Source organism: Anopheles darlingi, chromosome 3 (assembly GCF_943734745.1).
Source record: "Anopheles darlingi chromosome 3, idAnoDarlMG_H_01, whole genome shotgun sequence".
Taxonomy (NCBI): Eukaryota; Metazoa; Arthropoda; class Insecta; order Diptera; family Culicidae; genus Anopheles; species Anopheles darlingi.
The window spans coordinates 68,545,968-68,558,750 of record NC_064875.1 but is presented as its reverse complement, the minus strand read 5'-3'; the positions used below and the strand labels follow the sequence as shown (position 1 = coordinate 68,558,750).

The 12,783-nt window shown below is 48.6% G+C and overlaps 2 protein-coding genes across 4 annotated transcripts; both read right to left on the bottom strand.

Moving 5' to 3' along the window:
* Positions 1–1,382: 1,382 nt before the first annotated feature.
* LOC125954814 (succinyl-CoA:3-ketoacid-coenzyme A transferase, mitochondrial) lies at positions 1,383–5,715 on the bottom strand. The gene is made up of 4 exons (XM_049685428.1): positions 5,366–5,715; positions 4,879–5,071; positions 2,110–3,083; positions 1,383–2,019 (listed from the first exon to the last, which is right to left on the bottom strand). Exons 1-4 carry the CDS (start codon positions 5,450–5,452, stop codon positions 1,702–1,704), a joined length of 1,572 nt encoding a protein of 523 aa, XP_049541385.1. The 5' UTR covers positions 5,453–5,715; the 3' UTR covers positions 1,383–1,701.
* Positions 5,716–5,876: 161 nt separating this feature from the next.
* Positions 5,877–12,748, bottom strand: LOC125954807 (TOM1-like protein 2). 3 transcript variants are annotated; one of them, XM_049685418.1, is made up of 9 exons: positions 12,595–12,748; positions 11,778–12,123; positions 9,074–9,525; positions 8,902–9,000; positions 8,646–8,815; positions 8,051–8,569; positions 7,930–7,972; positions 7,295–7,345; positions 5,878–7,076 (listed from the first exon to the last, which is right to left on the bottom strand). In XM_049685418.1, the coding sequence occupies exons 2-9, from the start codon at positions 11,845–11,847 to the stop codon at positions 6,822–6,824; spliced, it is 1,659 nt and encodes a 552-aa protein (XP_049541375.1). In that variant the 5' UTR covers positions 11,848–12,123; positions 12,595–12,748; the 3' UTR covers positions 5,878–6,821. The 3 variants fall into 3 exon arrangements, with proteins under 3 accessions (XP_049541377.1, XP_049541375.1, XP_049541376.1); XM_049685419.1 differs by having other exon boundaries at positions 12,509–12,742; XM_049685420.1 differs by lacking the exon at positions 7,295–7,345 and having other exon boundaries at positions 5,877–7,076.
* Positions 12,749–12,783: the final 35 nt, after the last annotated feature.

Genomic DNA, 12,783 nt, shown 5'->3' with positions numbered 1-12,783 from the left:
ATTACCAACACCTCACACAACGCAGCAAACCACGCGACAGGTCCCCGGAGCGGGGGACAACGCTAGACAGGTTTCGCAGATCGACCGGAGCCCCGAGATGCCGTACGTTGGGTAAGCTAAATTCATCGTTGCATACGTTAAGAGTCGTTAACATTTGAATCTTTCGTTTGGTCGTTCGTTCGGTTGAGTTCAGTTCACTAGTCGCCCTATGATTTATGGAAAGAACACCGTCCAAACGCCGGCTACTAAGCCCCAAAATTCGCTTTTCAACACGACCTACGACACCGATCTCCTCTTATTTCACGAGTGTCCGTTTGTTCCGTCGGCAAAAAATGCAAAATTTGCAATTCACTTCAAATGATCTGCTGGTGTAGTTGCCCATGAAGGATATTGGTTCCACATTTGGTCGGTTGGCAAAGTTCAGTTTCATTTCGCGGCACGCGCTCCAACAAAGCTGTGGTGTCCGCTTATTGATAGTATTTTTAAACACTCCTCATCGATTGCTTACTCCTGAACCTGTTTTCGGTGGCAAAATCCACCGATGAAGAGTTGATAGTTGCAATGGTACATCATCATCATCATCATCATCATCATCACCGTCACCATCATCGTCTTTCGTGTGGGGCAGATGCAGTCAAATCCTTGGATGGGAATGTTCATTTTTGGCCTTTCAAACGAACAATAGGGTGTTGTACCGACGACAGTGAGAGGGAAGAGCAGGTGAATTAAGATCTATCGGCCGGCCATCGATCGGTGTGGCGTGGTGAATTGCCGCCTCCAATTAACGCTGACCGTGACCTTGATATTTCGTGTTAAACAATAGGAAATTTGTCCGTTTAAAAGGTTGCAGCAATCTCCCAACCAGCCTCCTTTTAGCTACCCGGGGGAAGACACGATTGATGTTGGCAATGCGTTATTTTGTTTTCAATTTTTTATTTAAGCACCTAAAAATCCATCATCCCAGTTCCCGAAATCCTCGTTCCTCATGTAGCAGCCGGGGTGAAAGCCCACGCCTACCTGATTGAGTCATGATGATGATGTTAGAGGCAAAACGATGCAGAGCAGCACAGGCAGCACGAGCAGCCCAACGGGCGGATGAACCCTGTGAAATATACCCTCTAGATTGGGTCAACCCCTATCGGCCATCGACTAGACGGCCATACGAATGGGATAATATTGATGACCGTTGCGAGAGTTGGAGATCGGTAAAATGTTAGCGACATTATGTTATGTGATTTATCTCCACGACCGCAAAAGCAAAACATACGACGCATCGGGATTGTCGACCGAGCCGCTCTAGTCGCTACACGGTTGATGGATCGGATTGATTCAGACACGAATTTAAGGGTCACCTGATTTGGTGCATAAATGAGTAACTATCATTCCATTGATACGTATTTTCGTTTATTTCATTTCGTTTATCGTCACATAATGCGACCGAACTTAATCTAGATTTTCTGTTAACACACAGACAAATCCTTATCGTTTATCGTGTGTGTTGTGTTCTTAGAACGTCCTCAACCATTAACGGGGTTGGAAAAAGGGATTAAAAAAAGGGGAAACAATTCAACAAGCTCCATTCTCCTTTCCATGGCACACCTTTCCTTGCCACCGGATTAAATGCCATTCCCATCTCCTTCAGCTCTGGGGAACATAAAAGTTCGTCCCGATTCCAGGACGATCGCGGTCGCATTTTCATAATCACGCATCGCCCACCTGACCCATCTTCTTAAGGTCCGGCGATACGGAAAAATCGCAGCCAGTGCTAGTGATGACCTCCTCGACAGTACAGTCCTCGGCCAACTCCATCAGCGTAAGTCCTTGCTCTTTGTCCACGTTGAAGACAGCCTTCTCGGTGACGATCATGTCAACACAGTTCCGCCCCGTTACGGGTAGATTGCAGTTGGTCAGAATTTTGTGCGAACCATCCTTGGCATTGTGCTCCATCGTGACGATCACCTTGGTACCGGGGGCGGCTACTAGATCCATCGCTCCACCCATACCTTTCACCAGTTTGCCCTGTATTAGAGAGTGAGGGAAAGAAAGCAATGGATGATGGATCCCTAGCCGATCACTGCCTTGGTGACACACTTTTAAGGGGACACTTACCGGAATCATCCAGTTGGCCAGGTCGCCGTACTGTGACACCTCCATCGCACCAAGCACAGTAATATCGATGTGTCCTCCGCGAATCATGGCGAAGCTGTCGTCGGATGAAAAGTAGGAAGACCCGGGAAGCACGGTGACGGTCTCCTTGCCAGCATTAATCAAATCCGGGTCGACCTCGTGCTTCTCTGGGAATGGACCGAGACCGAGAATACCGTTCTCCGACTGGAGCAGCACGTTCATACCCTCCGGGATGAAGTTCGACGACAGTACCGGTATACCGATGCCAAGGTTAATATGCATACCGTCCCGATATTCCATTGCGACACGCTTTACAATGCGTTCGCGCATCTTAGCGGCCGGTGTCGAGGAAACGACCGAGCTCGTCTTTTTCGCATCCCGCACTCGTAACCGTTCGATGCGCTTCTCGAACGCGGGTCCCTTGATGATGCGATGCACGAACACGCTCGGCATGTGCACTTGATCCGGATCTAGCTCGCCGACAGGGACGATCTGTTCCACCTCTACGATCGTCACTTTAGCCGCTTTGCACATCGGAGGGTTGAAGTTACGGGCCGATTTGTTGAAAATCAGATTACCAGCCTCGTCGGCGATGTGGGCCTTAATCAGCGCGAAGTCTCCCGTGATTGCTTCCTCCATGATGTACGGTTTGCCGTTGAACAGCTGCATCTGGCGGGGTTCGCTCGCGATCTCGATTGTACCGCCGGCGCCGTACTTGATCGGAGAGCCACCCTCGTGTACGAGCGTTCCGTAGGCTGTGGGCGTGAAGAAGGCAGGAATGCCGGCACCGCCAGCGCGAATCCTTTCCGCTAGCGTGCCCTGGGGCGTTAGTTCCAACTCCAGCTCACCGGACAGGTACTGGCGCTCAAACTCGGCATTCTCGCCAACGTACGAAGCGATCATACGCTTGATCGCCTTTTCCTTTAGCAGCAACCCAAGTCCGAAAGTATCAACTCCTATAGAGACGTTGGTGAGACAGAAGTTACTATGTTATCGTATCTATCAATGCAATGCCATCATCCGATGCTTTTGTTTGCTGCCATCTTCATTTGATTACGTACTGACCCATGTCTAGCAAGATAAGGATTCCTCTTTTTTCGTGGTGAGGGGGGTATAAGGGTGGGACAAGCGAACGAAAAACGACTTTGAACCAGTTTCCCCACGAAACGAGAGTGATATTCCTTCATCATAGCGGTCCTGGGAGTTTGTGGAACCATTACGTGAGTGTGTGCTCCTACTGGTGGGTGATCGCTTCCACCGTGTTGTCCCCATTCGTGGATCAGATCTGTTCGCAAAATATGTTACGAATCCCGTCCTCTCTTGCCACTCTTCTTTCTCCTCGCCATCCGTCGTCGCCATCGTCGCTCATCCATTACATCATTTGTGTTAGCTGTATGAACCGTATACCCAGGGGACACCCATTCGATCGCATTTGCATTTCATTTTTACTAATTTCGGGACACTTTTGAGTGGCAAAACGCTTCCGCATCTGTTGCTAACAGAAGACTCACCACCAGGCCAGGCAAAAGATTTGAGTCACTCGGTTACACGCTTCCCCACGCTAAGGAGCATTCGAAACGAACGAGGATCGGATAGCAAAAATTTAGTCGCATGATAATCTACATAACGCCCTGATCCACGTCAGTGGAGAAAGCAGCAAAAGTCAAGCCTGCAGTAGCCCCATAGCGCATGCATGCGATTGAGCCACGATCATGTCTCGCCAGTGATAATGGGCCCCCCAAACCAACGACATTTTGCTAACGATTTCACCTTGAAGCGAATCCATCGATATTTGAATAAATTATAGCAAAATGCGAATGCAAAATGCAGCTTGCCGTGGGTGGATAGCAAAGGTGTATCGTCAATAAATTGCACCGGAGAGAGCAAGCGCCCTTTAGCGCGGAAGCAAAAACTAGAGGTAGCCGGTGATCCATAATCGGTCAGGCCATTAATTACTATCTTTTCTTTACTTTCTCATCTAACGTAAGTTGAAATGATGTAGTCTGTTGATAAGCTTATCATAGTTTTCCCTTATCTATTCTTCCAAACAGGATTATGATTGAGGAGCGTCGCTTTAGAGACCGTGAGATACTTTGGCCTTGGAATGCTATCGGTCGTATCCTCTGTCAGGTAGGTGTAGCTTTCTAGAAGCCTATCCTTCCGCCTCTAACAGTAAACATACGCCGTTGCATGGTCACTGACCACACGCGCTGGGGTTCGAGGATGGAAAGCAACTTAGAGGTTTGAGAGATGCCTTCCTACCGGTTTCATACCTTTTAGCGAGTCTATTTCTGTCACCCGAACCGGTACTCATCATCAAAGTTAGCTGCGCGCCCCCAAACGTGCAGCAAATATAGAGCTGTGGTGATGTGTTACCAAGCGACCGCGAAGATGACTATGACGACGTAAGATCAAAACATATGCTCCCGTTGCGGAGCAACACAGCAACAAGCCGCGGCTTGCTAATCTACGCGATGCGACGCTTGTATTCGCCAGAGAGGCCACAAACACCTACAGCGGATAGTCGACGAGATGGAAGCATCAAATACATGCGTATCAGAGTTCTCTCACCCCCGGAAAGGGGGGTGTGTTCCAATACATCGCCGTGGAGCAGCGGCACTCACGAAGATAACCTTGAAGTGAAATCGAAAGATTCGCACCTTACATACCAGCATACCATCCGTTCCACACACCCATATGTTCTAGCCATGTGACGAACGTGCGCACCACAGCCACCTGGACTGGACTTACCGGCATTATTGGACACGACGGTCAGGTTCTTCGTGCCCTTCTTCACGAGGGCGGCAATCAAGTTTTCGGGGATACCGCATAATCCGAAACCGCCGACCAACAGCTTGGCGCCATCGGGAATGTCGGCGATCGCCTCGTCCGCGCTGCCATAAACTTTGCTGCGCTTTTGCGTCGAATATTGGCAGGCGAGTACCTGATGGAAGCATGTGGGAATGAGGGAACCAGCGAGAACCAATTAATTCAAAATGTAAATCAGAACCGGTTGCCGGTTTTCGATCGCGATCGCCACTCCACGGTCGTTATGCTGGTGATCGTACGATCGTTACTGCGCCACGCACTGCAGATGTGACGTAATGCTGGCTTATTTCCTGGCCAGCAAAATACGCGCCGGGTTTTAATGCCTCTGCTCCAGAGGGGTGCGGGAGCTCAAGGTCAAATCTATTTAAAATTGAATCGCACAACATACCGTCGGTACCGGTTCACTTACCTTAGAAATTTCCCAGGCCAATATTCTGCCACTCAGCCGCCGACTAGCTCGGTTCAGAATTTGTGTTCTGCACAACGAAAGAGCCATTTCCGAGATCACTCTCGTGTCGTCGTCCGGAAGTGATAAGAACTGAACAAACTAAAAGGTCTCGGAAACTGTGTGGCCGGTACAACTCGACGGAATAATCACGGCGACGGAGAGCAAAGAATCACCGGTACCGGATCGAACGATTTTGGGCTGCCAAGATCAGGAACTCGGGTTGCGACCACGGAGGCGGATTATTTCCTCTCAAACGGGGAACAAAACGACGACGAAGAACCAAAACAAAGCTCGCAGAATTCGACTCCTGGACCCGGGGCCTTCTACCAGGGTTGTAGCCAGTTTCTGATGTCGAACAGTTTACAGAAACTGTTCGACGGCATCAATCTTGGCAACAATTTTTTTAAACCTTTGGAAAACCCGTTTCAGCTGAGCTCGAGACTCCTTTTTTATGCCGAAGATTTGAATACTTTCGGCAAGTAATTGACGACGGGTTTATTTGAAGGTTGGAAAATGTTTACACGTTGTTTATTGAGTAGTAGCTCTATTACATATCCGGATCGCGGAGTGGTCATGATGGTTTCAAATTAGCAAGCACAATTTATTCAAATTGGTTTCGCATTCTGTTGCTGCATTTGGGGCTGGTTCAAAGTCCACGCATATCAACCCAATTTCCCAATCCTTTTGCTCGGCACTAAAGAGATAAGCTTACGATGGTGTAACGGAACATCCAGGCTAGGGCTCCAAAGCAGGGTCAAGCAATTTGGCTCTTTTCGATGCTACGTACCCACAGACATACAGACAAACATACATGGTACAACCTGATCGACCACAGCACAAAAACCACCCATTAACCTCTTACTCTTTGCTGCACGATGCACCCAACGGGCGCGGAATAAATAAATACAACTCTAGCTCACCTATTTTAAATGTATATGCTCAACATCAGCATCCCGCATTCTCACTGCCGTTAGCCTGGCACGTGTGTATTCTGTGATTTGTATGGCTCTTTTTCACGCACATCAAAGGAGAGAAGAGGTTGCAAACGCCGGGAGGGTGTAGGTATTCAAATGTTCTAAACAATATATTCAATCGTCACAAAGCCCTCTCTGTGTCTGTCTGCACATATCCCCATATTACCCATTAAAGGTCGTTACTATCTTGCAGCGACCGTGGCGTGGCGTTATAATGTTAAACCGTGCACAGCATTGTGGCCAGAACGAAACTGGGAGGGTGGTATAGTGCTGGCAATCATCGCTACATATAACTAATACATCAAAATCTATAAAAAACGAATAACCAAAAAGTTACTAAACAAAACACTAACCAACAACAGGAAACCGGTCTCCGCCCTGTTTTGTAGACACCGCGTGGTTTCCGTCTGCTCTTCATATCCTAAAGAACCCCGGCTAGCCTTTCACAGTCCGCCCAGCAGACCGTCGCTTTCGTCGGGCTTCTTTTTGCGCTCCTTGCCCGCCGAACTGCTGCTGCCATTGTTGCTGCCAATTTGACTGCTGATCGTCGGTAGGTTATCTGCAACGGCGGCCCGTTCGGCGAGGAATTTCTCGAACTCTTTACTGGTGAGGCTTTCCTCGACACCACTGCCACCTGTTGCCGCTCCCAGTCCACCTGCCGTTGCAGCCAGATGTGCCTCTAGACTGTCGATCTCATCCTTTCGTAGGGAAGGTGAAATAATCAAAAACAAACTAATAGTTAGTCCCAGTTTCATTGAGCTTCTGTCGATAACGCAACACCGCAAGAGACCAATAGGATACTATTTACAGTCAAACTACTAGTTACAAGCAACGAAACGTAGTGTTCTGTCTAATCCCAGTTAGAGAGCAGTTGGGGGTCCCTTGCCCTTTTATACGTGCGTTACGAACTACTCACCGGATTTCCTAGCCACTGTTCCATCTCATCAAACTCCGCTTCCCTCGTGCTCTGTTGTTTGTGTCCATATATGTATTGGTGTGTTTGTGTGTTATGTATGTGTTTTATGTAGAGGGTAGTACGGAGATATGCGTCCAGCGATCCGAACGAGTGGCCATCAGGATTGCACGACACAGGGACGGCAAAGGATTTGGAAGGTTGTTGAGAATATCCGATCAGATCACGCAATGATAACGGGATAATTTTTGGGATTTGTTTTGGATTTCGTTACACACACACATACAGGGCACACAGTATTGGAAATTCAGGTACACCGGGATCAGTATTCAACCCACACGGATAATAAAAGAGAAATAAAAGAAATAGAGGGATAAATTTATGATGGAAGCTACAGGATGATGTAATTACGATGATTATGATCACAACTGCTGCCGATGATGACGAATGCAGGCCAATCACAAAAGGCGTTTATACAATGAAGCTAATAGGCTAAGCATGATCGCTGTTGAATGACATTCTAACTTTATGGTTTAGCTATACATGCAACTACTAAAGGATGATAATTGCAGGCCGTTGATGATCAGGGAAAGAAGTTCGGGAAAATTAGACATCGCGCTATTTTCTATTTCTCTTACCAAGGTGCTGCCACCAACCGTGCTTCCGACCAGATCTTTTTCACTAAAAAGAAAGGAAGGCCGAATTATAACTTCTGATTAAGTACGGAATGACTGGAGGCGGTCATTCTCGCCATATTACCCGGTAGTGTTTCGCGATTGTGCAAACATATCGAACTCATCCGATACGATATCGGGTGGAATGGTGCTGGTCGTTGTTCTCGCCTTGCCCTTTGCGGCCGAGCCAGACTGTGCCGAAACGCTGGTCAGTTGTGCTAGCTGAGAAGAGGCACCAGTCGTACCAGCAGCGGCGGCCAAGCTGAGTCCAGCCAACTGTGAGCTGATGATGTCGGCAGCTACTTTCGGTGGACCACCACCGCTCGCTGCTGTTCCCCCAATCGCTCCTCCCTCGTCACCCATCAAATCTATGAGCGATGAGTCGCGCTTATCTGCTCCCGAGGATGCCACGGCTGCACCAAGCGCTGCTCCAAGTATGGCTGATGGTGTTGCACTGGAGGCATTCTTTGGATCTCGATTTTTCTCGTAGCGTTCGTGCCGCAGGAAAAGGTTGTTCAGCTCGTCATTCAACCGCAACAGTTCCGCCGTCAGCTCATCGTGCTGCACCTTGCCGATCAAATCAAAGATACGGCTCTGCATTTCCCTGCAACGACACATTATCATTGGGTAGATAATAATAATTCAGTCAGCCTGGTACTATGTTACGATGTGTAACTTACCGGCAGGTTGCTGTCAGGTCGACCAGCAGCTTGTAATCTGCCGGATCTTCCTGGCCCGGTTTCAGCTCGGTGAGCATTTCACCCAGAATCGACATATTCATTGCGACGATATCTAGTTCTGATTGCAGCTTGGCAATTTGATCCTGCGACAGGGATGATGGTGGTGGCATCTGGAAAACATTACATTAACATTACGCACACCCTCATTAAAGACCTTATTGGGGCATTGTGATTGCTCCCATACGCAAACACATACAGCAGGAGATCCGGGCGTTTGCGATGGATGGTGATGGTGGGGTGAAACGGGAAGATTGTTCACATTTGGTTCCGCGGCCGGAGCTCCATCGGGAACACTCTGTAAAGAAGAAAGTTCAGAAGATAAGTTACAACCAGCCAGAGTTACAGGATCGTATCGCTTAAGAATTTACCCTTTGTGGAGTGTAAATCGGTGCGATCGAATCGAGATCGGTTTGTGGGAACTCAATGCCCTTGTTTTTCAGCTCCTGGCATACTTGCACGACACCGTTTAGATCGGGCTGTGAGCGAAACACGTCGGCCCAGATCTGTATCAAGCTCAGCACCTTATCCTGTACGATCGGTGGTGGATCGTTCTTGGGGCCGATCAGCTTCACTAGCTCCTGTATGAACTCCTTGTTGGCTACCAGTATGTGGAACGCTTTGCCACAGTTCTTGACACACGTTTCCAACACCGTCAGCGTGTACATGATGACGGTAAAGTTCTTGCCAGCATTCTGTGCCAGTCGCTTCCGTATCGCCTTCATTGCATCGCGCGCCCCGTCCGACGATTCGTTGATCATATCACAAATCTCCATGTTGAGCGCCCAATTTTCCGATGCCAAACTGCCATCTGTTGCTTGCTCTGTAGATATAAACGAAGAAACATGGGATTAATCCGACCAGCAGAACACATTCGCATTCGGGTCCTCGGATGGATCTCGCGGGTTGGGGATGCCATTGCCCATGTGTATACAGCTCATTACCCGCTATCAGCTTGGTTTAGGTTGAGATAACGAGTTGTTTTAGTCCTCGTTGTGCCTTATCATCCATTTACCGCCTCATGCACAAATAACTTTCTGTTGACCGCGTCATTCCTGCTGAACGCCAGAATACGTGAGAGAACGGACAAGCAATCTGCTCTTTCTGAACCATGCAGTCCTGGCAAAAGTTCCACCATATGATTCACCAATAACCTATGATAACCTATGCTGGCTGATAAGCAACTGATACATTTGCTGCATACCATAGTCCATATAATTGCTAATAGAAACTCGATTGAATAACAAAAATCTCTGATTTTTTAAGCGATCATCAATGATTACGCTAGCCAGGTGTCGACTCTTACGATCGGTCTCTTTTGAGGGTTTTTTTTCTCTCTCGCCATAAAACCATTGTCGATTGCAAAGGTAGGCTTCATTATGTAAGTCGAGAAAGCTGATCAAATCAGGCGTCATGCACGGGCAAGCGATGTAACGGTGGAGCTTAGCAGAACTGTTCAAACCATGCGTTTGACTTTGATCGAGAAGATCATCCCAATTCATGCACGGACTATTTTCCGATTCTCAGCGAACCGTGAACGATGAAAAAGTGTTTCCTCCCGCGTTCACGTACAGTAAACCTGATGAGCGTGCTCAAATAATCAATATTGATGAGTGATCTTAAATCGGTATACATATACAACTAAGAATAATCATTTTAATTTTCATTACAAGCCCTTATGTGTGCATAGGGTGGTAAAGTCACACCTTTATTACCTTTTCAAATGCAAGATAAAGAAACACTTTACTCTGGACTGTACGGTAGGCGGTAGGGTTAAGCATCATAGAGGAAAAGACAGTGCAGTGAGGAGCATTTATGATTGTTGTCCAACATTTCCTAGTCATTTCACGCCTACTTCATCGATCGCTTTGCTTTCGATACTATTTTCCTTGACGATCGTATACCGGCCGGTCTTCCAAAATAGAGGAAATCCGAAGCATAAAATAGTAAAACCGTATGGATGATGGAGCCATAAAGCACACTTTGTTGACACGCACGTACCAGCCAGCTAGCCAGCCGTCTACGGTGACATCGTTTGCTGGCGGTAAGGGAGACGTGAATAATTATGTAAATCGCTTCAATCGAGACGGCAACACGTGGGGTGAGGAGGTGTTGTATCCATCCTGTGCACGCGGTTGAACGATAGTTTCTGGAGGCAGACACCACCTCTATCCACTGTCTATATGACAGAAAAGTTGTGATAAAGAGCGTGGTTCGCGTGGTAGTGCCCCAAGGTAGAATCCAAAATTCATAGTGTTTGTAAGGCTTCCTTCCTGGGAAGTGAATCATCTATCCAGTTACAGAGACACTTTGCTCTCGCATCGCGTATGGCCATTGTATGTAATGCGAGTTGAGGGAAGTATAGTAATTTGCTGTTAGCGGGTTGCTGCGCTTCGCTTGATGTGTCATTGCCAAACAGAGCGATGCAAACTAGATGCGACAAATGCAAATCGACGAACCGAATGACGAAGAGCTGCCGCATACCGCGCTCCAATTGGTTCGTTACCGACGCGTTTCACCCATGGGAGGTACACACAGCCGCCGCTATACCCCCAAGGGCGTGCACGGGACTGCGTTCCAAACATCTCTCTCGCAACCGCAACACTCGCTGGCTTCGCTGTAAGGCTTCCTCCTGTTCAACTCAAGACAGAGGCCGGACCAGCGGCGGCAGCGAGGCGGCGCACAACCCAAGGCACAACGGCCCTAGCTAAAATGATACGGCAGAAGGCAGAAAAAGAAAACGGTGGCCACTAGACGGGTCACGGTTTGTCCTCGTTTCGCTTTGGTGGTGAACAAGTGGCTACCCTTATCTTGCCGTTGTTCGATGCATTACCTTTTCACACATGGGCACAAGTTCTGCTGTAGCTCGCTTATCAGACTTCAGATAGCCATTTATCCACGGAAGGTGTGAGGAAAAGGAATGTTGCCCGCAAAAAGACACCAACTGCGAGGCGGCATGCTTTGTTGCTGCCACCGATACCATGTGATGTGATGTTGATGATTTTCAGCTGATGGTCATTCTCGCCCCGAGCATATTGTGGCGTGGCAAATCACCGCCTCACCGTGCATACTTACCGATCTTTTGACCTACGGGCGTCGCGAACGGATTTCCGCCCAGGGCCCCAACGTTGAAAAATGATGTCATCCTTTCGCCTCTGATGCCTCCTTGTGCGGATGTCCGATGCGGATGCGTTTGCCAAGAATCGTTGGCCTACCGTTCCTAGGATACGGTTTCCCTTTTTTCTAATCGATTATTGATGCAAAAACTTCACCATACGGCGGAAGCCGTCCTTCAGGATAGCCGACAACAACACCCGATGATTCGTCTGGGGCGGCGGGCGTATGTCTTCTGGCTGCAAAATCGATTGCAGCGGGGGTCGACGGTTTCAGGTTGCGAGACTCACGCTTCGTTCCGTTTCACCTGCAACGGGATGCACACACCAACCATCAACACGATGCACCAACCAGCGGTCAAGAGCTTCAAGCCTCTCCCACTCTCTCTAGCACTTCACAGTGGTTGCAAAAGGATGCGACACGGATCACCACCTCCCACGCTTACTGCACTTCTATAATTTACAAAATGCAACAGCACAAATCCACTGAGAGAAAAACAGTCAGCACAAATCGAATCATGGGCTAGCCAATGCCAATGAAGTACAGTCGAGGGCCCGGGTGGATTAAAAAACGTATCGTGCGCTCGACCGCCCACGATTCGAAGCGCTACATCCGCTAACACACTGAACAAGCTGATGATGCTGATTCTGATGATGATGCGTCCAGCGCAGTACGTGGGAGTTTCAACGCACTTCCTCCTTTAGCCGCGGATGTTTTTAGGGTGCATCACCCGACAGGAGAGGAGCGCCTGCCCGCCACAAACCGGAGATGGTCGCACCTTTTCTCGTTGATGTAGCCGCTGGCGCTTTGTTAATGAGTTGTTTCCGAATCCGAACGCGGACGACGGGAGTGCGGCTCGACGGGAAATCTTTCCTTTTTCCGAGGCGCACAAGACAAAAACATGCAGCAGCCCGTCAAAATTACTCAGCGATACTCCACGCGCAAGGCTTCACTAACACACCCAAAA

Excerpts from the sequence above, each read along its gene's own strand:
- LOC125954814 (XM_049685428.1), bottom strand. The coding sequence starts at position 5,452 with ATGGCTCTTTCGTTGTGCAGAACACAAATTCTGAACCGAGCTAGTCGG. Across the intron at positions 5,072-5,365 it reads TGGCCTGGGAAATTTCTAAG|GTACTCGCCTGCCAATATTC; the intron begins GTAAGTGAACCG and ends TGCTTCCATCAG. Across the intron at positions 2,020-2,109 it reads TGGCCAACTGGATGATTCCG|GGCAAACTGGTGAAAGGTAT; the intron begins GTAAGTGTCCCC and ends TCTCTAATACAG.
- LOC125954807 (XM_049685418.1), bottom strand. The coding sequence starts at position 11,847 with ATGACATCATTTTTCAACGTTGGGGCCCTGGGCGGAAATCCGTTCGCG. Across the intron at positions 9,526-11,777 it reads GCCCGTAGGTCAAAAGATCG|AGCAAGCAACAGATGGCAGT; the intron begins GTAAGTATGCAC and ends TTATATCTACAG. Across the intron at positions 9,001-9,073 it reads CGATTTACACTCCACAAAGG|AGTGTTCCCGATGGAGCTCC; the intron begins GTAAATTCTTAA and ends TCTTCTTTACAG.